This window comes from Zalophus californianus, chromosome 10, assembly GCF_009762305.2.
Source record: "Zalophus californianus isolate mZalCal1 chromosome 10, mZalCal1.pri.v2, whole genome shotgun sequence".
Lineage (NCBI taxonomy): Eukaryota > Metazoa > Chordata > Mammalia > Carnivora > Otariidae > Zalophus > Zalophus californianus.
The window spans coordinates 70,577,609-70,604,777 of NC_045604.1; the positions used below are offsets into that span (position 1 = coordinate 70,577,609).

General features: G+C 59.3%; 3 protein-coding genes across 8 annotated transcripts in view; 1 reads left to right on the plus strand and 2 right to left on the minus strand.

The window, feature by feature from the left end:
* Positions 1 to 3,267: 3,267 nt before the first annotated feature.
* Positions 3,268 to 6,508, minus strand: PTX4 (pentraxin 4). The gene is given in 5 exon segments (XM_027609937.2): positions 3,268 to 3,908; positions 5,074 to 5,278; positions 5,281 to 5,721; positions 6,367 to 6,399; positions 6,401 to 6,508. Coding segments are annotated over 5 exon segments (1,428 nt in total).
* A 4,111-nt stretch (positions 6,509 to 10,619) lies between these two features.
* TELO2 (telomere maintenance 2) lies at positions 10,620 to 22,178 on the plus strand. Of its 2 annotated transcripts, none has more exons than XM_027610695.2 (21): positions 10,620 to 11,324; positions 12,241 to 12,576; positions 13,287 to 13,564; positions 14,675 to 14,743; positions 14,953 to 15,100; positions 15,396 to 15,498; positions 15,716 to 15,784; positions 15,986 to 16,127; positions 16,211 to 16,347; positions 16,770 to 16,855; positions 17,084 to 17,170; positions 17,439 to 17,527; positions 17,706 to 17,797; positions 17,884 to 18,000; positions 18,087 to 18,182; positions 19,317 to 19,475; positions 19,884 to 19,975; positions 20,327 to 20,426; positions 20,553 to 20,617; positions 20,869 to 20,984; positions 22,051 to 22,178. In XM_027610695.2, the coding sequence occupies exons 2-21, from the start codon at positions 12,242 to 12,244 to the stop codon at positions 22,155 to 22,157; spliced, it is 2,487 nt and encodes an 828-aa protein (XP_027466496.2). In that variant the 5' UTR covers positions 10,620 to 11,324; position 12,241; the 3' UTR covers positions 22,158 to 22,178. The 2 variants fall into 2 exon arrangements, with proteins under 2 accessions (XP_027466496.2, XP_027466497.2); XM_027610696.2 differs by having other exon boundaries at positions 10,622 to 11,324; positions 18,111 to 18,182.
* A 629-nt stretch (positions 22,179 to 22,807) lies between these two features.
* The window catches only part of IFT140 (intraflagellar transport 140), a 79,826-nt gene continuing 75,464 nt past the window's right edge, over positions 22,808 to 27,169 (minus strand). For all 5 annotated transcript variants that reach the window (XM_027610693.2, XM_027610691.2, XM_027610692.1 and 2 more), the window contains one exon: positions 22,808 to 23,252. In XM_027610693.2, the coding sequence (XP_027466494.1) occupies positions 23,046 to 23,252 (207 nt within the window). In that variant the 3' untranslated portion in view covers positions 22,808 to 23,045. The remainder of the gene's footprint in view (positions 23,253 to 27,169) is intronic.

Consider the following 27,169-nt stretch of genomic DNA (forward strand, 5'->3'; position numbering starts at 1 on the left):
AAGAACAACGTGCTTTTAAAAAAGGGTGTTTTCTCGTTTGTGTCATCTGGCTTTGCCCTTTCGAGTGATGGACCAGAGCAGCGTGATGGCCCCTGGGTTGTGGCCCGGCGCACAGGCGTGAAGCACAGGCAGGGCTGGGGCTGGGGCTGGGGCTGGGTGTGTGTAGACTGAGCAGACTGGGTAATGGGGTTCCTGTGAAGACATCCAGGGGTAGAGAAGTGAGGGCAGTCCGTGGGTCCTGCTGGAGGTCAGGAGGCATCTCTGTGGCCCAGCAGGACAATGCTGTCAGACAGATGAGGTGCCTGATTGTACTTGTGCTGGACCAGTGGCCCTTCTGGAGGACAAGCAGGCAGGGCAGGGAAGGGAGAAACCAGCCCCAGCTTCTTGCCAGGCCCCGGTCCCCATAGCATGAGAAGGGCTCCTCTGGGTCATGTTGTCCTTACCCAGAAACACAACAGACTCGGGTCATAGGTGGGGTTTGATGGATTGCAGGTGGCTCATGCTTCAGAACGCATCGCGGGGGGGGGCTTTGTCACTGACCCCATGGGGATGGCCGATCACATGAGATTCGTGTTCAGACTGTCCTGCTTCAAACACTGCATGGCTTCCCTTGTCCTGCTGGACAGAGCTCAGACCAAATTCTCAGTGACCAGAGCCCTCCTGAAGCTGTCTCAGCCCTGACTCCAAGACCTTCCCCAGGCCACTCTGCCCTCCTGGAATCCCACTGCCCACAAAGCTTCCCGAATGTGGATGTGGCCGCCCGCGGTGATACTGTCTTCTCTGCCCTATTCCTGTGGTGTTAGGGTCTGTGGACTTGTAGGGGATTGCTGCTATGAATGGTGGGCCATCCTGGGTCCCCTAGGCATTAGAAGCTCAAAAAAGGGGAGGGGCCAGAGATAATACCCTGTGTGGTCTTTCTATGCTGGGGACCTGCTGTCGCTGAAGAAATAGTAGTCAGATTATCAGTCTCCCCTAAAGCAGCACATCATCCCTCCCTCCTCATGGAGAGGGGACTGAGCAAGAGCCCCCGAAAAAGCCCCAGGGGCCCAGGAAGGAAGAGCCCAAGAAGGAGCCACTGTCCCTGAAGGTGCACATGCCCTGGGGAAGTATAAGGAGAAGTAGAAGTCAGTGACTCAGGGAGCGTCTGTGTGGCCACTCGGGGATTTCGGTTCTAGAATGTCTCCTCTGACCTTGACTCCTGGGGAAAGCAGCCACGCTGAGTCTGTGGGCAGAAGGCCCTGGATTGCTGGGGTCACAGTGCGGCAGAGATGAGAATGCCCTAAAAGGTGGAGGCAGTCATTTAGAGTACTCCCCCACCCCCCACTCCTGGGGCAGCTGCAGGATGAAACCAGGGCCCCTCGCGGAGGCCGGGTGGTGCGGGCTGGTGAGGGCTGGTGAGGGCATGGGGCTTCTCCAGCTTGTGTTCCCACTTTTAAAGTGGGGGGAGGGGCTCCTGGAGGGCTCAGGTGGTTGAGGGTCCCGTCTGACCTTTGATTTCAGCTCAGGTCACGGTCTCAGGGTCAGGAGATTGAGTGCCCCCCCAACCCATGGGGTGCTCTGCCGTGAGTCTGCTTGAGATTCTCTCTCTCCCTCTGCCCTTCCCCAAGCTCTCGTGCACATGCATTCTCTCTCTTGCTCTCTCTCAAATAAATACATAAATAAATCTTTACAAAATAAAGCAGGGGGAATTCTAAGAACTGAGCCTGTTTCCGAACTCAGGGATTCCTCACCTCTCCCACGCGTGGGACTCCCCCCCAAAAAAAACCTCTCCTCCTGTCTTCCCAGACTCCCTCCTGATCATCTGTTTGGTTCCTCCTTGGGAATCCCGGATACGGTAGGGGTTCGTTTTCATCACACTGAAACTTAACGCCCCTCCTGTCTGTGCCTGTTCTTTTAGGGGCCACGGTTCAGAAGAGTAAAAATAAACATCAGACAGATGACATCTAGCCTTGGCAAGAACACCAGAAGCGGGAGCGCGCGTGCTGGCGGGGCGTGGGAATAGAGAGGGCGGCAGCTGCTCTGGAAACTGGTTTGGGCATTTCTTTTAAAGTTTAGACGTTGAGGGCGCCTGGGTGTCTCAGTTGGTTAAGCAACTGCCTTCAGCTCAGGTCATGATCATGGAGTCCCAGGATCGAGTCCCACATCGGGCTCCCTGCTCAGCAGGGAGTCTGCTTCTCCCTCTGACCCTCTTCCCTCTCGTGCTCTCTGTCTCTCATTCTCTCTCTCTCAAATAAATAAATAAAATCTTAAAAAAAAAAAGCAAGTTCAGACGTGAGTTCACTGTGCGACCCAGAAATTCTATTCACAGGCACCTGCTCAAGGGAAACAGGAACCCATGTCTGTACAAGGACTCATATGAGAATGCTCGGGGCAGCTTTATTCACAGAAGCCAGAGACTGGAAGCGGATGAACAGATAGCAGCGTGGGGTGCATCCCGGCAGGATGGCGCCCAGTGCCCAGAGGACGGGGGCCCTGGTGTGCAGGCACATCCGTGGGGCTGGGGAGCGCACCGCTCGGCAACAGAAGCGGACTCGAGACCCCGCGGCATATGATTCTCATAGGTGGAATGTCCAATGTCCAGAATGGGCCAATCCGCCCAGAGAGCCGGTCAGGGGTTGCCGGAGCTGGAAGGACAGGAGCAACCGCTAACGGGCATGATTTGGGGGGGCAGAGACATGGAAACACCCTAAAACTGGACTGTGGTGATGGTTGCACAGCTGGGTAAATTCGCTATCTTTGCACTGGACATGCATCGCGGATGAGCGTTGTAACACCTGCTCCGATAAAACCCCAACAAGGTTACTTTGAAAGCGGTGCCATGGATTGCTCGTGTTTGTTTCTGAATAGCTTGCTCCCTTCACCGGCTCTGGCACCGCTAGAGCTTCAGGGCAGGAAATGGGTTCCTGGTCCTTTTCATGAGGGATATGGGAACAAAGACCACCCAGATGGACACTTTCTAATCCACCTCAAGAGAGGGCCATGAGAATTCAAATGCACCCACCCAGGTTCCATGAAAACGGGGTTCTCCATCGGCAAACCCAGCCCAGACGAGAGGCCGCACCGGAGTCCTGTGCTCGCCGGGCTGGAACAGTGTCACAGCCCACAGGGCCTCCCACAGCCCCACTCCACTTGTTGGCCCGCTCCCTCCCTCCCACATTGCCCTGTCCCCTCCCCAGTGTGGGAGGGGGCCCTGGACGGGGGCGTGCTGGGGTCAGTGGTGGCCGAGTGCTGCTGAGGCTGTTCCTGTCGGGCTCAGGGCACGGGACCTCAGGGACAGAGCTCCAGGCAGCTGCAGTTCACCCTCTGCACGAATCCGCCTCCCCACTGGGCATTGTCCAGCATCAGGATGGCGCCCCCCGGGACCTCCCTCCCGGTGGCCAGTTTTGCGACCTCCCCGGGGACCAGCGCCTGGTCCCAAATGGCCAGGCCTGCCATGCTGCCCACGAAAGCCTCAGAGCTGTCAAACCCGCCCCGCATGCTGTCCTGCTCCTGGCCCAGCATGAGGGACCCTCCTGCAGGGATCTCATAGCCCTCCCTGAAGTGGGAGCCGGTGGCCATGAGGCTGCGGTCCACGTACAGCCAGTACCTGCCCAGGGTGGACGTCCAGATGACACAAACATGGTGCCACTGGCCGTCCAGCAGTGGCTGCAGGGGCAGCTCCCTGAAGGCCAGGTCTCCGATCACGAAGTGGATGGAGCCCGGGGCCAGGGAGTCACTGCCACGCAGCACAAGCTTGTTGTCATTCTCCTCCGTGGCGTAGGAGAGCAGGGTGCCCAGGCGGCCCGAGGCTGTGCGCACCCAGCTGCAGACGGACAGGGCTCGCAGGCCTGATGGGAAGCCGGGGCTGAGGAAGGCGATGTTCTGGGTGGAGGTGTCCGGGAAGACCAGCACAGGGCCCACGTCACAAGCTGGAAAGAGGGGGAGAGTCAGCCCCAGCACCAGGTGGCGGCAGGAGTGTCCACACCGCTCCCAGGCATGGGCTTCAGACCCCGTGGCTGAGCTGGGTCAGCACTAACTGTGAGGTTGGCCATGCAGGGTCCCATGGGTCCTTGCTGCACCATCAGCCCATCCTACAGGTGGGAAGACTGGGAGCCCGCGCAGTCTTACACCTTGGTGGGAGTGAGCCTCTGTACATGCCCCACAGCAGCGGGACCTCCGGCGTGAGCCTCCCGGGGCTGCCGTCACGAAGCCCCACAAACTCAGAGGCTCCAAACAACATGAATCAAGTATCTTCCAGTTTTGGAGGTCAAAAGCCAGACCTGGGTCCCCTGATGAAAATCACGGTGGATGCAGGGCTGGTTCCTTCTGGAGGTCCCAGGGAGAATCCTTTCCTGCCCTGTCAGCTTCCAGAGATGCCCCCGCTCATGGATCGCGGCCCCACCTGCATCTTCAAAGTACGTCCCTCTAACCTCCATCCCTGAACTCACAGCTGCCTCTCTGACCTTCCTGCCTCACCCCAGTGTTAATCCCAGCTCCCCTCCCGTCTCACAGTCTGTAATCACAGCCGGAAAGTCCCCTTGCTGCATGAGGTGCTGCATTCACAGGGCCCAGGGGTCAGGATGTGAATGTCTTTGGGGCCATGCCCCTTCAGGTCTGCCTGACAGAGGGGTCCATGGGGTGCGGTGAGGTCCAAGGTCCCAATCGGCAGGCTGGGGACCTACATCCCTAACCTGTCAGCCCACTGGACCCAAGGATGGAGGGCTCCCAGCCCCTCTCTTCCCCTCAGGGACCCCTGTCAGAATCTAGGGCCAGCACAGGAGACTCGTGCAGGCAATGGCTGGGGACATTGTATTATCCTGCCAGCCCTAATGAGAGAGGTCACCAAATGGGTGTGGGGGACCCCCCCAGCAGCGCCTGACGTCTGTGCACACCCACCCCAGGGCGCCGGGGGGCCCACAGACAGGCCATTACCTGCACAGCCCCCCTTTCTTCTGGGGGTGCACGGGGCTCTGAAGCCAGTGTCCTTTCCACACAGCCCAGGGGAGAAGGCTGCCCAGAGGGGACCAGAGGCTGGAGGAGGTGAGAGAGGGGAGAGGCAAGGCCCATGGGGTAAGGGCAGGCTGTGGTACTTACTCTCTCCTGGTCTCTCGGGGGGCCAAGCCCACTGGCTGCCTGGGCTGGGGAGTGCCCGCATCCCCTGGAGACCACCGGCAGAGACCTGAGGTGGGTCCCCAGTCTCAGGCGAAGGTCTGAGCACCTGCCTTCCCCTCTACAGCGTTGGGGAGCTGGGGCTCGGCAGCCCAGGCAGGGTTGGGGACCGGGCCAAGGTCAGCCCTGGGGGGCCATGGTGCCAGGGCAGGCCACCTGCCCCCGGCCCTCGAGAGCAGCCAGCCTGGCGCCCTGGCCCTGCATGAGGTGCGTGAGGCGAGCAAGCGTGTCCTGCAGGGCCCTCAGGTCCTGGGCCAGGCCAGAGAGGGCGCCCCTCTGCACCTGCGGCTCCTTCCCCTCCTGGGTGTGCTGCTTGCCCCTCTCACTCAGCATGGCACCCAAGGCCAGCAGCCTGGACTCCACCTTCCGGCTTCTGCGCTGGGTCTTCTGCATCCAGGTCTTGAGGTGGCTCAGATCGCCCTGCATGGTGGCCTGCGACCGGTTCACAGCCAGAGCCATAGCCTGTGTCTCGCGCGCCAGGCTCTGGAACCGAGCATCGATGCCATAAGACAGGTTGTGGTTACTGGCGAGGACACGCAGGTGTGTTAAGGTCACTTCTTGGAGCCTCTGGAACTAGAGAGAGACACAGAGGGCCCAGAGGATGTGGGACAAGCCTTCCCGCTCACGCTTCTGGGTGCCTGTCACGCACTGGCCACCATCCACACTGACTCGATCCCCAGGCGGCTGCGCGAGGGGTGGGCCCATGACCACACCCAGCCCCACAGCGGCCTCACTCGGAGACGCCCACTCTGTGGGGTGAGGGTTCAGGCCCCCATCCCCCCCACGACCCCCATGCCTCCCATGCCTCCCGCGCCTCCCACACCGCACCCCTATGATGCTCAGGGTCCTGCCTGAGTGGACATAGGGCAGGGCGGGCTTCGTGAGTGGTTTGCGGGGATCAAAGCGGGCAGAGCCTGCAGAGAGCTCCCAAATCCATGCCCAGCACGCCCCAGCACCCCTCTGGCGGCCCTCTCGGGGCTTCCCACACCGCCTCCCAGCCCGACTCCCACCCTGTCCTCACTGTCAGTTGGCTTGACTTCCTAACAGAGCCCATCAGACCTTCTCTGCTGGTTGCCAACTGTAGGGGACAGTAGAGTCACTGACGGAAAGAACCCCGCACTGCATGTTTGCATCCCCAGAGCAGGGCTCTTACTGCTCTGTTTCTGTGTCGGCTGTCGAATTTAACACACAGCTGCCCCAGGTGCTGGCTACACTCACCTGCTCTTCCAGTCTGCGGAGCCTCTCGACAAAATGGTTTCCTTTGCCCTTCAGGGCTGGCTCCCTGTGACAAAGCCCCATGCAGACAGATAGGCACAAAAATAAGGAGGAGAGACAGGGCCTTCCTCCACGGGGAGGCCATCCTGAGGACGCGGAGAGGGCTGTTGGCTTTGCGCTGCTTGCTCCCGCACAGCCCTCCCAGCTTTCCTTCTCCCACCCTGCCTGGGAGTCAGGTGCTTCCTGCCACCTTCACGGAAAGCATCTGCCCTCCAGTCAGTGAGCTCTGGAGAGCTGGGTTAAAACAGATGCAAACAGTTTCTCTGGAAAATAATTCTGGGTTCGAGCCGCAGCCTGGATGGCTCAGAGGCAGATGGTGATTGCTTTAGCAGGGGCACATGGACTCAGCTCCCACCTCAGGGAGCTGGATGGGGCTGGGCCAGGGCCAGGGAGCCCCTGGAGCCAAGTCTGCTGTGGGGCCCAGCGTGCCGGCCCTGCACAGAGAGGCCTGTGAGGCCCACCTCTCTCCCTCAGATAAGGCAAAGGAAATGGGGTTGGGGGCCACCTTAATTTGTTTTGGGGTATAGGTTGTATGGTAGGCTGAATGGTGGCCCCAAAATGGTAAGTCCAAGTCCTAACCCCGTGAATTCCCCTGTACCTATGATGTGAGTTTATTTGGAAAAAAGGCCCTTGCAGACGTCATTAAGGATCTCGAGAGGAGACCATGCTGATAGTTAGGGTGTCCTTACAAGAGACAGAAGAGACACAGGGGAGAAGGCCATGGGAAGACAGAGGCAGAGACTGCGGTGACACGGGCACAGGGAGAGCCAGGAGCTGGACGAGGCAGGAGGGGTCCTCCCTGGAGCCTTGGGGACGAGCACCCAGAACATGCTGACCTTGGACCTGCATTGGTTACAGGTCACTGGTTGTGGCCTGGGGACACTGACTCCCTTCCTCCCCTTGGGGGCTCTCTCCTCAGTTCCCCCTGCTCTACCCTTGACCAGTCACTCTCCCAGGCCACACTGGATCCATGCATCCTGCTGCTGTCTCCCTCCCCTTGCGCTCTCCTTGGCCCTGGGCTCCTTGACCTTTGTCCTTCTGCTGCCATTGAAGTGGCACCTGGGGGAGAGGAGCCATGCAGGGCTGTTTGACTGGTTTTATCCTGCTCCCTCCCTGCATCATGGTCCCTGCGGCTGGTCCTTGGATGAGGTCCCCGCCTGCCCCACTTACTTAGACCATGGCTGGGTTGCTGTAACCAGTGACCCCCATGGGGGAGCTTAAAACAATAAGTTTATTCTCTTGCAGTTCTGGAGCCCAGTGTCCTAGGGCCCTGCTCCTTCCTCTCCTCCCCAAGGCTCTGAAAAAGCTTGCATTCACGTATGTGGGCTTAGGACTTGGACCCACTTTTTGGGAACCACCGTTCAGCTTATTACAGAGAGGTTTGAGAGGCTGGGGCATGGCACAGGCTTGAGTAAAGGGACTCATGTGAGTCTGGATAGAGAGCTGCTGGGTCCCCAGGGCGTCCTTGACCTCCTGCAGCTGGTGAACACTCTGTTCATCAGCCCTGCCGCAGGATGTGGTCAGCTGGCTCTCTGGGGCCCCCCCTTCCCTGCGCCATGCGGGCGGCTGAACCCCTGCCATGTGACTGGCCTGAATTGAGATCCACCACAGACATAATGCACAGTGGATTACAAAGCTTAGTACAAAAAAAGAATGTAAAATATCTCATTAATCATCATATATTGTACGGGACTACATGTCAAAATAGTAACATTCTGGATTGATAAGAGTTAAATAAAATATGTTATTGGGGCGCCTGGCTGGCTCAGTCAGTGGAGCGTGCAACTCTTGATCTTGGGGTCATGAATTCAAGTGCCATGTTGGGTGTGGAGGATGCTCAAAAAAAAAAAAACCCATATATACATACAAAATTAAAATTAACTTTACCTGCTTCTTTTCGCTTTTTTACTACCGCCACTAGAAAATTTAACATCACATATGGGGCTCACATCCTATTTTGATTGGACAACATTGCCCTGGAGAGAGACTGGGCATGTAGGTGTGTGCAGGTATGCAGAGACAGGTGACTTTCCCCAGTCCCCATCATCTGTTCTTTTTGAAAAAATAATTTTAGTGCAAATTATACATATAACAAAACTCACTTATTTTAAAGGTAACGCTAAAAGTGAGTTATTGAAATAAACGTCCACGGGGGAACCTGGCTGGCTCAGTTGGTATAGTGTGTGACTCCTGATTTCGGGGTCATGAGTTCAAGTCCCACACTGGCCATGGAGCCTACTTTATTTTTTTTTTTAAAGATTTTATTTATTTATTCATGAGAGACAGAGAAGGAGAGAGAGAGAGAGAGGGAGAAGCAGAGGGAGAAGCAGGCTCCCAAGGAGCAGGGAGCCCGATGCGGGACTCGATCCCAGGACCCTGGGATCATGACCTGACCCGAAGGCAGACGCTTAACCATCTGAGCCACCCAGGCGCCCCGAGCCTACTTTAAATAAATAAACTAACTTAAGAAAAAAAAAGAGATGAGATAAATGTCTGCACATTGAATTGTGGGACTCTGAGGGTTCTGCCAGCTTCCAGAAAGGAGAAGCCCCAGGTAGGAGGTAGGAGAAGGGTGGGAGCTTCTTTAGCCTTGGGGAAAAACAAGAGCCTCCTGTCCCCCATCTGTCAAAACAAGTTCCCCTCATCCACATACAGAGCTTCTCACCCTTGACTGTCTCATGCTTAATATGAAGGCTAAGCTTAGGATCTCTAGACATGGGAGCCTCTGACAGAAATCTGCACAAACAGAAAAATGCAGAGAGACAAAGGAAAAGCTCTAAAGCATCTTAGTTCCTACTCCCAGAAAGACAAGAAAACCTTTGTGTCCGCAAGGCGAAAACATGGATATTATGAGAAAAGGAAAAATCAACAAGGAAGAAGATACTCTTGAAGGATGAAAACGAGGATTTTCCAAATAATTAAATCAGGAAAGCTGAAAGGCAAGGTTTAAGCAATTGCCCAGAAAGTAGGGCAAAAAGACAAAGAGATGAAAAAGAGAGAGAGAGAGAGAGAGAAAGAAAACATGGCCTTTGAGGTCAATCCAATGAAAAGCAAGTGCAGAGTCAGACTAAAAAAAACAGGAAGATAGTCTGGGAAGGTGCCACAGTCAAGGGCATCTGTCTGTCTCAAGACAGCGCACCAGAGAGGGCCAGGTGTCTCGTCAAGTGTCAGAACCCCATGGATGCGGAGAAGATTCTAGAAGTGTCCACGGAGGAAAAACCTGGTCAATGGGCTGAGAGACTGAGACTCTCCTCAGAGAACTGAATGCTGGCTGCCAAAAATAGAGGAGCAAGCCTTCACATCTCCGAGTGAAAATAATTTCCAATGAAAATTGTCCGTCTAGCTCAAATGTGAACCTGCCTCGGGCAAAGAACAAAGACATTTTTCAGACACGTGAAGGCTTAGGAGGCTTATCTTCCGCGCTTCAGGAAGCACCTAGTAGCCTAACAGGCTTGGGGGAAACACGGGGATCAAGGTCGATTGAAGTTGCTGTAGGAAGTGGAGAGCGAGGCTCTCATCCAGAAGCGGACTGGGAGGAGTTCCCGGAGTCCCAGGAAGGCATCCTGTCCCAGCCCACATCCCTCGGGAGCATCCCAGGCCAGCCCTCCTCCCCGCTAGGCCCACACCTGGGCTGCACCAGCCGCGCGCTTGCGCTCCCTGCGCCCGCGGCTGCCCTCTACCGCCCGTTCTCCTGCCTGCACCCAGGACGGGAATTCCAAAACGAGACTCCTCAGCCTGCCTCATTTTTTTTTTTTGAAGATTTTTATGTATTTATTTGAGAGAGAGCGAGGGCGCGCGCACGCGCGAGCGGGGGGAGAGCAGAGGGAGACAAGAAGAGAACAGAGAATCTCCAGCTGCCTCCCGGCCGGCCAGCGCGAAACCCCACCCAGAGCCCTGTCCCACGACCCTAGATCATGACCCCAGCCGAAATCAAGAGTCCCACGCTCAACCGACTGAGCCACGCAGGCGCCTACTGCCCAATTTTTCTTATCACTCTTTGCCATCGGACCTCTCGCGCCTGTGCTTCATTTGTGCCCCTGATTTGTGAGCCGGCACTTGATCGGCTTCATTCTCCGCACTGGAGGAGTGCTTGCTGTACGCAGCACGCATTTATTTTATTTTATTTTATTTTTTAAAAGATTAATCTATTTGACAGAGAGAGACACAGCGAGAGAGGGAACACAAGCAGGGGGAGTGGGAGAGGGAGAAGCTGGCTCTCCGTCGAGCAGGGAGCCCGATGCGGGGCTCGATCCCAGGACCCCGGGATCACGACCCGAGCCGAAGGCAGCCGCCCAACGATTGAGCCACCCAGGCGTCCCACGCAGCACGCATTTAATTAGTGCATGCTGAGCTAATGCATGCTTCCCAGATTTCCCCACAAGGGCAGTCGAGGCGGAACCGGCACTTCCCTGAGGTCTTCCCAGATCACCCCCGACGCTGCCCACCGCACGTGCGCCAGGGTGAAGAGCAGCCCTTGGAAAGTGGCCAAGGAACTGGATTTCCGCCAATTTTCACGGCCACTTGCTGCTGGCGACCCCCGCGTGGAACGCTGCGGCGCCTACCCCTGTCGGGCCCGCCCACTCCAGGTCCCCACCCACCCAGGGTCACGCCCCCGCTCGGCGCAGGCGCAGATGTAGATGCGGCCGCCCGCCCCACGCCTCTTCCGGGTCCCGGGCTTCGCGACAGATTCGTCGCGATCTGCCCGCGGGGACCGGCCCCACAGACTCGAGAAATTCAGCGGCAGCTCTGCCAGCGCGCGGGGAGCTCATGCTCCGTGGTCTCACGCTCTAGTCCGCGAACCGCGTGCGGAGCTGGGCCTCGGCGGCCGGGGCGAATCGGCGGAGGGGTGGTAGCGGCGGGGCCGCCCGTGAGCGCGCCGGGGAGACTCCGGGACCGAGCGGGTGCGCGCCTCCCCGAGACCCCCCACCCGTCGGTCCCCAGGCCCGTGCGCGCCCCGAGACCCTCTCCCGTCCCCAGACCTCCGCCCGTCCCGCAGACCCTCCCCCGTCCCCCGAGACCCCCGCTCGCCCCGAGACCCTCTCCCGTCCCCAGGCCTTCGCCCGCCCCGGAGACCCCCTTCCATCCCCCGAGGTCCCCTGCCCGCCCCACGAGGCCCCTGCCCGCCGCACCACCATGTGGACTCCCGGCGCACGCTGGGCAAGGAAGCGTGGGACGGGTTGGTCGCTGGCATGTTATCCGGCCTGCGCATCTGAGCCCGCGTAGACCCGGCTGGGTGGGGAGGCGGCTCGTGGGGATCCTTCTTGGGCCCCTGATGCAGCCTTATTTAATGGCTGGATGCACTGGTGATAGGTGCCTACCTAATGGTACTCAACCCTGCAGGGGCACCTGACCCCAAATACGAGCACAGATGATTTTGGTTTCTGGGAGAGAAGGGAGTTTGGCAGATGGATGATGCCTCAGGGAGTTAGAAGTGATAGGACGCCTGTAGTCCAGGGTCTCCAAGCCCCAGCACTGCTGACATCTGGGTTTGGATAAGCCTCTGCCCTGGGCCCTGTCCTGTACATAGGGGATATTTACCAGCATGCCTGGCTTCTACCACCCACTCACTAGATGCCAATAGCACCCCCACTTGTGACCCCGGGGCACAGTGCCTTATGGTGGAGGGTACCAAGCTGTGAACAGACTCTTGGTAGATGCTGGAGGGGAGGATACTGCTGGACAACAGCAGGGGTGAGGAGAGACTGGGGTCCCCAGAAGTTTAACAAGAGGGGCCAGAGGGTGGGGGTTCTGAGACCAGGCCAGCACGGGTGCCAAGGGCTCCGTGGACTTCTCATGTGCTTGTCCTGTGGCCTCCAGGATGGATCCAGTGCAGTCTGCAGTCGCGCTCACTGTCCGGGAAGCACTTCACACCCTTTCCTCTTCTGAGGATGGCGGCCATCTCCTTTCCACCCTGGGGGCCCTGAAGCGGTATCTCAGTGGAGCGGAGAACCCAGCCCTTCCCGGGGAGCAGGAGGAGTTTGCCAGGATGCACTTTTCCGCCGTTCTCCGATGTCTAGTGGGCAGGCTGAGCCCAGGTTGGCTGGAGCTTCTGCCCAACGGCCAGTTGGAGGACCTGTGGGCCAGCTTCTTCCTGGAGGGCCCTGCTGACCAAGCCTTCCTGGTGCTGATGGAGTCCATCGAGGGTGCTGCCGGGTGAGTGGAGTCTGATGATGGGGTCACTTGTATTGTCTGAGGCACGAGTGTGGCCTGAAGGATTGCGAACGGGCAGGTTCTCCAGCTTGTGTGAGAATGTGGTGTCCTGAAAGGTGAGAAAAAAGAGCATGCGCCCGGCAGAGCACCTGCAAAGTTGAGGCGGTCTGTGTTGATCTCCTTTGCAGTGAAGAGGCCCTTGCCCTACGTCCTGCCATGCTGGCGAAGGGAGTGAGTGAGAGCATTCCCATCCCGGTGGCTTAGCCAGTGGGTTGGCTCCAGACTGGGGTGACATCGGTAGGCAGTGGGCATTGCCATCCTCGTGGGGCCCTTTGCTTCACTCTGTGGCTCTCAGCTCTGCAGGGAAGCCCCTCCCTGGGCCCCACAGCACACTCGTGGGGACACCTTGCTCAAGGTGGTTCCCGGACTCAGTGTCAGAGCACAAGACAGTCCTGCCACGTGCCTCCTGGCTGTGGCGAAGCTGGGTTTCAGCAGAGTCGGTGTGGAGTGGGAGAAGACAGTGGCAGCATCCAGTGACTCCATGGTGGGGAAGCTGCTCTGGGTCCCGCCAGGGACTGGCTGTCTGGCAGTGGGATTTAGATACTTGTTGTCAGGTACTGATTAAGCTGTGGGATTACTTGCTCTTGCTTTGGGCTGGGGACGCCGAGGGCGGGGGCTCGTGGCTCTGCCCTTCACACCTGCTCTTGCTTCAGCCCAAGCTTCCGTCTGATGAAGATGGCGCAGCTGCTGGCCAGGTTCCTGAGCGCGGGCAGGATGGCTGCGGTGATGGAGGGCCAGTGTTGGCAGCTGACGGAGCCGGCCTTCCGCCTGCTCCAGGAGACGCTCCTCATCAAGGTGGTGGGCTTGCCCGACCACCTAGGCAACCGTCTACAGCAGGAGAACCTGGAAGCATTCCTCCCCCAGAATTACTTCCCTCTGCTCGGCGAGGAGATCATGCGGGTGCTGCAGGCGGTGGTGGACTCTCTCCGAGGTGCGGGCCCCTGCACACTGTCCTTCCAGCCATTTTCTCTGGCCACCATCCCGTCCCTCCCTCCTTCTCTCCCTCCCTCCGTCCAGGCTTCTCATGGCCTTGGGGCACTTGGGATTCTCGGGGTGATGCTGTTGGCAGGTCAGATGTTGTCTCCTGTGTGGGGTGGTAGCAACCTGCACGCTGAGCTTCACCCACTTCTTGGCTATTGATCTTGAAGATGGAGCTGACCTTGATTCCTTTAGCTCCTGGTTGGACCCATCGGTGAAGCCATCCAGATGGGGCTGCTCATAGCCGGGGCCTTCACGGAGCGTCTTAGAGACCACATCACTCAGTCTGCTCTGGTTGGGGCCCTGGCATCGGCACCACCCTCTGCTCTCCCATCATGGGGTGCACACAGGGTCTCGCTGAGGCTGTGGAGTGGGTGCCCTTCATGCGTGTGCTCATGTCGTCCCTGTGCCCGCCCTGCGAGGGAGGACCCGCCACTGCAGAGGGTCAGGGAGCCAGGGTGAGGCGAGGTGCGCTGGCGTCTGTTTAGCCAGGCTGCCCCTCCTCCTGCTCTGTGCTGGGAGAAGCCTCCAGCATGTTCTGAACATGTCCAAAGCAAATCTAGACTGCGTCTGCTTCTGTTGGGTGGCTGCATCAGGTTCATCTTTGTAGGAGCTCAGACGCCCCTCTTTAGGTGGCAGATACACCGTTTCCTTTCGTGCACGTTTTGACTGTCTCGTGGTAGGCACCCCCATCATGGGGCTGGTGGGCCTGTCCTCCCCTCTCCCCATGCCCCGTTTCCTCCCTGCGGGTGGCTCAGACGTGCCCCACAGGGCTCACTGCCCTGGCCTGCCCCTCGGTGCCTCCTCCACCCTGTGCCACCACACGGAGCCGTACTCCATGGCATCATCACAGGCGATTAAGCAGGCGGAGTGTGAAATTATGGTGGGTGCTTCCAGTGCGAGACGGTGCTACTGAGGTTTCAGTTGGAACTAGACAGAGAGAAACGGTGTTTTTACAAGGCAGAGATGCCGCTGCAGACGTGAGGTCTGTTCCCACCTAGTCAGGTGTCTCATGGACTTACCGCTGCCCTGCTTTGAGATCCTGCTTTCCTTCCCGTCCCAGGTGGCTGGGACTGCTCCGTCTCCTTCCTGTCTCAGGTGCTCGGGAAGGCCTGTGTCCACGGGAGACAGAGTGAGTGTTCCCTGTCCCGGGAGGAGCCACGGTCCTTTGCGGACGTCTCCCCGCCCTTCCTGCAGCCGTCCCGGGCGGGGGCCGGCAGCGCAGTTCCCTTGTGGAGCCTGAGCCCCTCGCCTGGGCCAGGCCCCCCTGGCGGACCCGTGGGCTGTAGACGCTGGGTGCCGCGTGGCCCCGAGCTCAGGGCCTCCGTGTCTTCCCCTCAGAGGAGATCTTGGGCGTGCTGGTGCCGCGGCTGACGGCGCTCACCCAGGGCAGCTGCCTCTGGCAGCGCGTGTGCTGGCGACTGGTGGAGTGTGTGCCCGACCGGGCCACGGAGGCTCTGCTAACGGGACTGGTGGAGGCCGCCTCGGGGTAAGGAGCCAGAGGAGCAGGAGGCGGGTCTCCAGGGACAGCAAGTCTCCCGTCCCTTGTACGTGTTGCGAGCTCACGCGGGGAGGCCGTGCCTCCTTTGTCACCCCTTACTAGACGCGGCCAGACCAGGGTAGGGACATCCGCTAGTGTGGACGTGCTGGGCTGTCCCTGGGAGGAGGGAGCATCAGGTGTGACTCAGAGCTGGGGCGCGGGCCCCGGGCTCCCAGTGCTTAGCGCGGAGCTGGGGACTTCTGAAGTTCACGCTCTGCCCTCTCCCCTCGCCTGTGCCTTGCAGGCCCGATGTCCTCTCGCGGCTCCTGGGGAACCTGGTGTTGAAGAGTAAGAAGGCTCAGTTTGTGATGACCCGAAAAATTCTGTTCCTACAGTATCGATACTCGGTGAGACTGGGGTAAGGGGGTGGGCTGAGGGCCACCCCAGGGCCCAAAAGTGACCGTAGCATCTGGAGCTGAGCTCGGTTGCCCAGGAAACACTGCTGACCCTCAGTCTAGACCTGCCTCTGCTCCGGGACCCCTGGGCAGACGGTCCTTGGACCGTTACATGGGCAGCTGGTGTCTGCCTGGTCAGCAGTGACCGGACGCCCGGTCTCTGTCACAGACGCCCATGCTACAGAGCCTGCTGGGGTACCTGGCCATGGACAGCCAGCGGCGCCCGCTCCTCGGACAGGTAAGTGCGTCCGGGCCCTCCATCCCTGGTGTGCTGGGACCACCTTCTGCTGGGAAGGGAAGGGAGAAGGCCCCTGCCCGAAGCAGAGAGTGCCGGCTAGAGCGTCTCCCGGGCTGGCAGTGGGCCACGGGTGCCGGCCAGGTCAGCGGCACCGTGCAGGGAGGCAGGCGGGGCCATGTGACCGGCTGTGCTGCCCGCCAGGCACTGAAGGAGCTCCTGGAGACGTGGGGCAGCCCCAGTGCCATCCGCCATGCACCTTTGCCGCAGCAACGCTACATCAGCTCAGCCCTGCTCATCTGCCTGGCGCACCTGCAGGACGCGGAGCTCCGAGACAGCCAGGACGGTGAGTAGGCGGGCCCCTGCCCCAGCCCTGTGCATGTCCCCACATGCTGCCGGCGCTCAGCGTGCTGCTGTTGGGGCTTCCAGAGCTGCTGGCTAGCCTCATGGCGGGAGTGAAGACTCGTCTGGACAGCAGCCTGCCTGCCGTGCGCCGCCTGGGCATGATTGTGGCCGGAGTAGCCAGTGCCCGGATCCACCCTGATGGGCCTCCCCTGAGGTTCCAGGTGAACGAGGGCGGCACCCTCAGTGTTGCCCCACCCCGATGTCACCCCGCCTTCCTGGGTCCAGGCTACGGCCCGTGTGCTGGCGTGGAACGGGACCTGGGGGCCCCGCTGAGGGCCGCACCCCGAGGGGAGGGAGTGTAGCCCCCAGGTGGATTCCCTAGGGCATCCGGAAGTGTTCTCTCTGGACAGGACTCAGGCGTGGGGGACAGGAGTCCCCTCCCCTCCACCTGCGGAGCCCCCCAGGATGTCCTCGGGGGATTCCGGTCCCTCGGGAGGGGGGGTTTCCCCGGCCTTGCACACCCAGCGCTACCTGTTGCCCTGTAGAGACTCACAAAGTCGTGGGCTGTGCTGGAGGGGGCAGGGGCCGCGGACCTGCCCCTCTGGCGCGCCCCCGGCCGGCTCCAGCCTTCTGTGCGTTGCAGTATGAAGAGGATGAGCTGAGCCGCGAGCTGCTGGCCCTGGCGGCGCCCCCGCCTGTGGCTGACAGCCCCTCGGAGGCAGAGGCAAGGTGAGGGTCTCCATGCCCCGTGGTCCCTGAGCTCTGGGCGTGGTTGCTGGACAGGGCCCATTCCCGCACGTGCGTTTCTCTGTCACCTTGTCCTCCTGGACTCCAGTAGCTGAGACACAAACAAAGAAGCGCAGGGTGGGGGCAGGGAGAACACTTCCCAGGGACGGTGGCTTCCAGGGCCAGAAGCTTATGTGGGGCCTCCTCGAAGGGCTCCTTTGTTCTCCAAAGCCCGGCTGCAGAGACCCCTGACAGAGGGAGCGTGGACAGTGGTGTCCCCCAGGCCCAGCCAGAGGGCTCAGGCTCTGACCTGGACAGGTAGGGGCTGGTATCCGGTGGAAGCTGCAGACATGGGGGAGCAGAGCCCCGTGCATGTGAGCGTGGGAGTGGACGGCCCTGGCTGTGTGGAGGTTGCGGGTCAGCCTTGCAGTGCCGCTCTCCCCGAGCGCCCTAATGGGAAAAGTCTGCTGTTCCTGAGGCTTCGGGGACTTGGGGGTGGCTCAGGCCGGTGGCTCAGGAGCACGGCCTGCCTGTTGCCTGCTCCTGGGTGACGGGCTGGCTCTGCGGGTCTCTGCTGCTTCCCCAGTGACGATGAGCTTGTCCCCTATGACATGTCGGGGGACCAAGAGCTGAAGAGTGGGAAGGCGCCTGCCTACGTACGGGACTGTGTGGAAGGTGGGTCTCTGCCCCGGCGTGAGCCCCACCAGTGCCTGCCCTGCGGTGGCTGAGCCCCGGGAATTGCCTGTGGCCCGGGACTTGCCTGCCTCGGCCCAGCGCCCAGACCCTGGCCATCAGTTTTGCCTCACACGAGGTCAGGGCTGAGGACCAGCATAGGCCCGTCTGTTCTGTGTAGCCCTGACCTCGTCTGAGGACTGGGAGCGCTGGGAAGCGGCCCTGCGAGCCCTCGAGGGGCTGATCGTCAGGAGCCCGGCTGCCACCCGCGAGGTGAGGAAGGGCTGTGTGTCTGCCCGGGAGGCCTGTGCGCCTGGGGTCGGGGTGGGGCACTGAGGCACGCTGACCCCTGTGTGCAGGTGAGCGTGGAGCTGGCCAAGGTGCTCCTGCACCTGGAGGAGAAGACAAGCGTGGTGGGGTTTGAGGGGCTGCGCCAGCGAGCCCTGGTGGCTGTCGTGGTCACAGACCCGGCCCCGGTGAGTCCCAGGGGTGGGGTGGTGCTGCGGTCCTGCTGCCAGGCAACGCCTGCACGGGGGCCCTAGCCCTGGGTGGTGGCCCACAGTGGCCTCTCGTGTGCCCAGCTCAGGTCGCAGAGTATCTGACCTCACAATTCTACGCTCTCAACTTCAGCCTTCGGCAGCGCATAGACATCCTGGACGTGAGTGCCCGGGGCCCTCTGTCCACTCGTCAGGCCCAGGTGCCCTCATGAGGGGAGGGGAACGCATACTTGCCAAAAGCTATGTGGCCAGTACCAGAGGCCTCCCCAGGTCCCTTGTTGCTGGACTTGAGAGGCTGGGACCGGCACCCATCTGGGGTTGTCTTGACAGCACATAGGATTCAGTGGACGCTGCGTGCGTCCTTTACCTTAGACAAAAGCTTTATTGAGATAGAATTCCTACGCACTACGACTTCCCATCTTAAGGTGAGCAAAATGCGTTCTGTCCACACGATGGAACGTTACTCAGCCTTATAAAAAAAGGACGTTCTAACATCTGCCACCATGTGGTGGAACTTACCGGACACTGTGCTCAGTGGAAAAGCCGGTCCCGAGAGGAGGGTGGTGTAGGGCTCTGCCTTCATGAGGTCGTTGGGGTCAAAATCAGACAGGAAGTGGACAGTGGGGAGGGCGTGTTTCACAGGGACGGAGCTCCTGTTCGGGAAGACGGAGGGGTTCTGGAGATGATGCTGGTGATGGCCAGGTGAGGTGAACTTGCTGCCGCTGAGCTGTGCACTCACCACGGTCACGGCACCAAACAGGGTCGTCATCTCCGTGCTTGCCGCTCAGTGGCATTTGGTCCTTGACTGTGTCGTGTGACCTTCAGCATCCTGCATCACCCTCAAAGGAATGGCCCTTGGCACATACTGCCTGGGCGGGCGCCTGCCGGCACCAGGCTGCCATCTATGGCTTTGACTGTGCCGGGGCGTCCCGCATGCGTCCCAGGGCCCATCCATGCACAGCCTGGGCCTGAGCTTCTTCCCTTTTCCCAGGTGTCTGGGCACCAGATTGGACGAGGTTCTGGAATAGAAGGGGCTCCGGGCACAGGAGCCAGGCAGCTGGGCTGTTGCCAGGGGGCCGTCCAGCTTTCCCTCCTGTCACCCACACAAGTGCGGTGACACTGGGGTACTCGGAACTGACGTTCTGTGTGGTCCCCAGAACATCCTCTGGCACCGCCTGGGGGGCTGATGGCACCAGTGGGGCAAAGGGCTTGAGGTTACTCAGTTTACCTTGAATTTTGGAAAATGCCATCCTTCCCTAGAGCAACGACAACTGCCCTGGGTCTTTCTTCTCTAGGTTCTGACTCTGGCTGCCCAGGAGCTGTCTCGGCCTGGACGCCTCCCTCCCCAGTGTGGCTCCCCGAGCCCCACCTCCCAGCCGAGCAGCACCCAGGCTCCCGCCTGGCGGGCGGTCGTGCAGGAGCGGATCAGAAGCAAGACCCGGCGGTTCTCTCAGGTTAGCTGGGACCCGGCTCAGGTCCTCGGGCCTGAGTGGGTGCTGAGTGGTCAGTGGCCTCTAGGCGCTGCCTGCATGGGTGGGGGTGGCGGTTGAGTCGGGACGGGATGGCGCTGGCACTGGCGTTCTGTGAAGGGAGTTTTGGGTACAAACTGAGTGAGGGACACGTGCTGTAGGGCATCAGAGTAAAGTGGTTTTAAGATGGGACTACAGACGTGGGCGTGAAAATGGCCTGAGGAATCCTGTGTCAGCAGGAACGGACCTGGTGTGTGCTGGGTCATCGGGGTCCACTTGGGGCTGTCACGGGGGCCGGGAGCTGCTCGCGCCCCACGGCGCACGGGACAGTGCCCACAGTGGGAGTCCTGCCTGGGGGAGGGGCGTGGCACCTTGAGCACCGTGTGTTTGCAGCGCTCTCCCAGGCGGGGGCCGGATGCTGGCCCCAACGAATTCAACTTGGTGGCTGGCTACTTCTTCTTCCCCCTCATTCGGCACTTTGACAGGTGAGTGGAAGGCCTGCATGCCCTCGTGGACAGGAGGCTTCCCAGCGTGGGGTCTGCGGTCCTGCAGCAGGGTCATGACCTGGGTTGGGCAGGTGACGCGAGGGTGACAGGTGCCACCGTTTCACAGATTACGGGCTCTGGCCGCGGGGCTGAAGCTGCACTGTGGTGCCTCACTGCTCCGCCCGCTCTGCATCTGTCTGTCCAACACCTTCCCCTCGTGACTCTGGGTCACGCATGGGGACGGGCAGTGAGGAGGAGCGTCCGGGGCCCCGGGTGTCCCTCAGTGGCCCAGGGGCTTGGGAGCCAGCTCCAAGTGCCCAGCCTGCACATTCACTGGATTCTCTATTTCAGGCCTCTGGTGACCTTCGACCTTTTGGGAGAGGACCAACTGGTTCTTGGGAGATTGGTCCACACCTTAGGGGCCCTGATGTACCTGGCTGTGAACACCACGGTGAGTGGGGGGTGGCAGCCGGTGGCTGTCCCCACAGAGGGCCTCACGGGGACTCAAGCACAGGCTCCAAGGTGGGGACCGCTTCTGGGTGCCAGGACCCCTGCCCACTGGTCTCTGTGGTTTCAGGTGGCTGTGGCCATGGGCAAGGCCCTCTTGGAGTTTGTGTGGACCCTTCGCTTCCATGGTGACGCGTGAGTGGCCGTCAGGCTGAGGGCAGTGGTCCCACGTGGACACACAGACGGGGTTCCAAATCCTGCCGTGACGTGGACAGCAGGAGGTGGGGGGCGGCTCCTAGGTTGGCCTGGCACTTCCTAAGCAGGAAGGGGCAGGGTGGGGTCGAGCATGCTTTGGTTGCCTGTGTGTCTACTGTACCCCGAGGAGAAGTGGGGTCTTCCTGGCCTGGGGCTCCATCAGGACTCCGACTTCTGGCCTCCTTTGTCAGCTACGTGCGCCGGGGCCTGCTGTCCGCGGTCTCCTCTGTCCTGCTCAGCGTTCCGGCCGAGCGACTGCTGGCCGACCTGCCCGATGAGCTGCTGGAAGCCCGGCCCTGGCTGGCCGGTGAGCACCAGGCCCCCAGCCATGTTGGCGAGGAGGGAGGGAGGAGGCTGGTGCAGCCTGGAGGGTCCCCATAGCCGTCAGGGCATGGGGCAGCGAGGACCTGGCTGTTGTCGGGTCACTTTGTGGGGGTTCTGCAGGGGGACCCAAGAGAAGGTGCCCTAATGTGGGAGATGAGGGCTGTATTTGTTCTGGAAAATTCCAAATCGGCAGTAAGATTACAAGAACCACACAGCAAGCACTGTGTAACCTCACCAGGTTCGCCAATTAGCAATTTTTTTTTAAAGACTTTATTTATTTACTTGACAGAGAGAAAGATCATAAGTAGGCAGAGAGGCAGGCAGAGGGAGAGGGAGAAGCAGATTACCCACTGAGCAGAGAGCCCGATGCAGGACTCGATCCCAGGACCCCGGGACCATGACCTGAGCCGAAGGCAGACACTTAACCGACTGAGCCAGCCAGGTGCCCCTGCCGATTAGCATTTTGACAAACTTTGCCCCCGTCAAGGTTCTTTTTGAAAAGTCTGCTGGAGCCAGCATGACCTCCCACCTATAGGCACTTGAGTTGCCCAGAGCGAGCGCACACCTTTCCACTCTTGGAGCCCACGACTGGGACTCTATGGTCTAATGTGCTGCCATGCTCGGAGGCCCAGGGGTCTGATGACAGCCTTTGTCTTTCCTTTCTGTGGGACCCGGGCTCCAGGCAGGGCCCCTTTCGTCGTGTTGGTCGGTTTGCAGAGTGCCCTTCAGTGTGGCTTTCTCTGATCACATGTGTCGGGACGGCTCAGGGCCTCGTGCTGCAGGCGCGCGGTGTCCCGAGTCCTGGGATGGGTCCCCCTGCTTCCCTGCCACCATCGCCCCAGGGGGAGCGGGGCGTTGCCCCCGTGCAGGGACGGGGGTAAAGGCCTTTGCTGGGGTGTGAGGTGCTGCTATCTCGGGTGGGGGGCAGCCAGGACACACCAGGCCCGCGGGGACTCGTGCAGGAAGACTTCCCTGACAGAAAACTGCGGAGGGCTGGCCTGCGTGGCTGGGTCACGCTGCCGACGTTCCGCTTTCTCTGGGCCTGGCAGATGTGGCGGAGCAGGACCCCGACGAGGATTGCAGGGTGTTGGCGGTGAAAGCGCTCCTGCTTCTGGAGAAGCTCAGAGACACACTCGTCCCGCTGTCGTCTCCTTAGTCCCTGCCCGAGAAGGCCCCGCCCCGCTGGAGCTAGCCCGGCCCGCCCGAGGGCTCTGCCCGTGGTCCACGCGAGGGCCTCCAGCGCTGCCCCCGTGGACAGGGCCACCTGAACGTGGCCCAGAGGTCCCGAGGAGGGAGGGAGCCACTGGGGCCCCTGCGGGCTGATTCTTAGCCTGTCCCCAAGCCCCTTCCTCACCTGAATGCAGACTTTAAAAAAACACAAAAAGGAAGAATAAAAGGGAGCTGCAGGTACTCAAGCCCGCGCCTCGTGGCTCTCACTGCTCAGGCAGGGCCCACAGTGCCTCAGTAGGCCCTTTGAAGGGGCATAGGTGTTGGCAGCTGTGGAAGGAGCTGGGGGTGGGAGAGCCCAAGGTCCCCCTACCTGCCCTGACACGGCCTGAGGCTGGTCCCTCCTCACGGGAGCTGGGGACAGAGCTGCACCCGCAAGGCTGCCTCGTGGAGGAAACCTGCCCCGCACAGGCCACCGTGTCACCTGGGCAAGGCCACCCCCACGTCCATTCCAGTGGACACCAGGCCCTGTGGTCAGGAACGGTGTGTCCTGCTGGAAATCGTGAGTTGTGCTCTCAGGTGCCTGCCTGCATGCTGGGACGAGGTGCGGTGAATATACTAACACGCATAATCCGTCGAGTTCTAGCGTTTCAGGTTTTACAATCTACTTGGGAGACTGTCATGGAAAAGATGAGCCAACTCCCTTCCTAGTAAAGGGACCGCAGGGGCCAGGAATGCTGGAAGGACACACATTGCCCCTTCTAAACAGGACAGCCAGTGCCCTGGGGCGTCAAAATACCAGTTTATATTTCAACAAGAAAGTCAGGCTCTTGCTACCAACCCCAGAAAGTTCCAGAGGAGCTTGCAGCAGCGACTGTCAGGGGTCGCTCTCCACCTCCTCCAGCACCTCCTCGTCTACTTCCTTGTGGTCCTCCACGCTGTTGTGGCGGACGCGCTCAGGCACGGTGCGCACCAGAGGGATGCCCAGGCCCTGGTGGACGGCATCCACGGTCCGCTGGTTCACGTAGTAGGACATGTTGGCAGAGGGCACTCGCTTCCGCATCTCCTCCAGATACTTGTAGGCCTGGGTTGGGACAGCCGTTAGCAGGTTAGTGCACAGTGAAAACCAAAGAGCTCACCCCCTGTCCAGGGCGGTGAGTTTCCTGGACACCCACCCCATGCCTTCACAAGAGGGTCCTGGGGACAACTGTCTATGACCACACAGCCTTTCCGAGGGCTGGTGGTGTCCAAAGCTCGGGCTCTGACCGTGCTGTTGGCTGTGGTCAGCACCCCCAGCTGAGTAGGAAAGTCCTGTGAGCAGCCCAGGTTGAAGGACCCGAGTGTTTGGGGGCCACACTCCCTGGAGGAGACATGAGGGAAGGAGGCATTCACACTGCAGACGGTTTCAGGGTGGCAGGGCAGGCAGCAAATGTACGCCGTCCATCTGGTTTCCTCTGACCAAGCATCAAATCTGCCCCAGCTCGTTGGGCCTAGGATTAGTCTTGAGTCTCTTGTATGTATGGTTCTCGATCAGAAGCCAGTAAACCATGGAGCTGTCAGTGGTTTTCCTGTGGAACTTCCTCTGGTTCTGCCAGTGGGAATATGTGGGAGAGCCTGGGGTTGAGGGACCTGAGCCTCCCACAAAGCACCACACTTACACCTGCCCACACCTGCCTATGCCTGCCCGTGCCTGCTCTGCCGGCTCACACCTGCCTACACCTGCCTGCACGTGTCCACACCTGTCCACGTCTGCTATACCTGACTGCACCTAAGCATGAAGAGAAGAATAGGTCTCGTGTGGCTTCTAACGCTTACCACCAAGTTCAGATGTGATCAAAATTTCTAAGAGCTTAAAAAAAATTTTTTTTAGGGGCACCTGGGTGGCTTAGTCATTCAGCGTCTGCCTTCGGCTCAGGTCATGGTCCCAGGGTCCTGGGATTGAGCCCCTCATTGGACTCCTTGCTCCACGGGAAGCCTGCTTCTCCCTCTCCCACTCCCCCTGCTTGTGTTCCCTCTCTCACTGTGTCTCTCTCTGTCAAATAAAATCTTAAAAAAAAAAACTTTTTTAAAATAAGGAATGATGATCAGATCTTAGTATTTCTTCTTAAAAAAGATTTTATTTGTCAGAGTGTGTGCATGAGCATGAGCAGGGGAAGCTGCAGGCAGAGGGAGAAGCAGACTCCCCACTGAGCAGGGAGCCTGATGCGGGGCTCGATCCCAGGACCCTGAGATCATGACCTGAGCCGAAGGCAGACGCTTAACCATTTGAGCTACCTAGGTGTTCCAGATCTTAGTATTTCTTAAAGATGATAAAATTTCCAGAGCAATTTTAATTTGGGTGGATAGAAATAAGATATAAAAAATAAGACATAAAGGGCGCCTGGGTGGCTCAGTCAGTTAAGCGTCTGCCTTCGGCTCAGGTCAGGATCCCAGGGTCCTGGGATCGAGCCCTGCATCGGGCTCCCTGCTCAGTGGGGAATCTGCTTCTCCCTCTCCCTCTGCCGCTCCCCCTGCTTGTGCTCTCTCTCTGTCAAAGAAGTAAACAAAATCTTTAAAAAAAGATAAAGATGAAAATAAAAAGTAAGCTGTGGTTGTTGGAGGGATGGAGGACGGGCAGACTGCAAGCTCCCAGGTGCTCTCGAGCCGGGGCGGGGGGCACCCACACAGGAGGAGACTGTGCTGTGAGCCCGGCACCGTGCCAGGCACCGGAACACAAGTACGGAGCAGACGAAAGCCAGGACTCGGAGCTGTGGGGATGAGACAATCCAGGGGTGGGGTCCAGAAGCAAGGGGCTGCTGGAGACCATGGTGCAGGGGTGCACCCCCTCTGTGTACAGAGCTGGTTTCTCAGCAGTCAAGGCAGCAGTTTCCAGAAGGAAGGCACGGTCACCAGACACAGATGAAGGGTGACAAAGACAGAAGTGCTCCAGGCCGTCCTGGCCGATGAGGACGCCCACTGTCCAGGGTCAGGGGCGGCTGGCGTGGCGGCGAGGCGAGTGCGAGGGGGCAGTGGGAGACACAGAGCAGGGATGGGGCCTTCTCTCCCCACCAGAGGATGCTTAGCCTGCCTACCTCCTCACCACTCACAGGGCTGTTTCTTTTAAGTTAAAGTTGCTAAATCCCATAGGCTCCAAACAAGGGTTGAGAAAGCAAAGAATCTGGTGAAATCATTAAGAGTGATTGTTGAGCAAACAGTAGTTGAGCAAACAGTCGTCTGAGTCCAATTTTGTGTTTCTTCTCCAAAAAAGAAGGAACCTTGCTGAGAGATTTGGAGTTGCTCCAGCAGAGGGTCAGCGAGTGGACATGGGCGGGGATAAAGAGGGGGCAAGCAGGAGGCCAGGGACCTGAGTGTCACTCGTGGCGCTGACCTTCGGGCTGTGGGAGAAGGTCACAGGCTGAGGTCCTGTGTGCTCCAGAGGCTAAGGCCCAATGCCACAGGCACGGCTCACTAGCGACATTTCTGAAAATGATTCATCATTAGTCGCTTTACAAGCGCTCAGGAGAGCAAGGTGAAAGGCTCCCTGGGGTTGCCCTGGTCTCTCCAGGAACCATCTACTCTGTTAACTACGAGCGACGCCCACAGGACACCCTCGAAACACAAAGGAAAACTGCAGCCAGAGGGCAGGGTGGCTTCTAGTGTTGGTAACAAGAGGATGGTGATGGGGAGAGAGGCTTCTGGTGGGGGCAGAGGGACTGGCACGGAGCAGCCCTCCTCCATGCAGGGGTGCGCCGGGCAGACTGCACAGGCCCCTGAAGGGAGAACCAGCCTCGGGCAGGCAGATGGCAGGGAGCCAACACTGGTAAGCAGGGAGGAGCCGGGGTGGGGTGAGTTCCTGCTCCCTGTAGCCTTTGCCTGAGGGGAGTCCCAGTCAGGGCCACTGGGGTAAGCAGACCGGCATGTAGAAAACCCACCCTTACTGGCTTGAAGACCCGGAATCAGAATTGGGGTCAACCACAGCAGCCGGAAATGAGGAGACATCGGAAAAGAGAGAGTCCCGGAAGGGAGCCCATGCCCTGGGAATGGACGCTGCTCTCTGGTCCCCTCAGCATGTTGCATGTGGTGGGAACAGGGGCCGACTTCAAGCCTGGCCCAAGCTAAAGTACTGAGCAGCAACTCCCTCTCGAGGCTACCTGCCACGGCGGGGAGCCAAGCCTCTGAGATGGGTGGAGGGAAGTTGCTGGAAGGAAGGAAGGAAGGGAGAAGAAACAAACAAGCATACTCTTCAGAGGAACATCACAGAACCCAGTCTCTACCGTGGTTTAGCCACGGTGTCTGGCACACAAAAGAATCTCTAGACGTAGGAAGCAACAGGACAATATGACCTACACTCGAGAGACAAGATGGATGACGGAGACTACCTGATGCAATCCAGAGGCTACTAGAGGGGCAAATTATGCCGGCTGAAACGTAGGGATAGGAGTAGCATCAGAGCAGACACCGCACAAGACGGGTGAACTTGAAGCAGTAGCAATAGCAAAAGCAAAAGCCAAAAATGAAAACTAGAGAAAATTCTGGAAAAAACAGAGAAGAGAATGAGTTGAGCCAGGAGACAATCTACACAAGCAATTGGAGTTCCATCAGGAGAGGACAGAGGGATAGGAGGGAACTTCCCACAGACGGGAGAAAACACTGGCAGGTCATACGCTGGTACAGGAAAGGCGCCTAGAAGTCATAAGTCATAAAGGCCACAACCAACGTCAGAAGACAAACCCTGAACAAAACCATGGGGGAGGATTTGGGCACTCAGAGGACATGAGCCCATGAGAAGGGGCTCAACACCGCTAGTCACCGAGAGAAGGCGCATTAAAACCACAAAGAGCTACCGCTCTGTACCCACCGGGATGGTGGGCATTAAAGACCCATCATACCAAATGTGGGCGGAGATGAGGAAGCACACAGGTGCAGGGTGCGAGCTAAACGCGTCCCTTCTGCTCCGAACACCATCTTTATTTGTAAATGTGACTCACGGTAAATTGTGGCTACTCAGGGCTGGGTATGTGG

Coding starts and splice junctions, on each gene's coding strand:
- TELO2 (XM_027610695.2), top strand. CDS start 12,242: ATGGATCCAGTGCAGTCTGCAGTCGCGCTCACTGTCCGGGAAGCACTT. Junction 17,171..17,438: donor TCAGGCTCTGACCTGGACAG/GTAGGGGCTGGT, acceptor CTGCTTCCCCAG/TGACGATGAGCTTGTCCCCT. Junction 17,528..17,705: donor CGTACGGGACTGTGTGGAAG/GTGGGTCTCTGC, acceptor TGTTCTGTGTAG/CCCTGACCTCGTCTGAGGAC.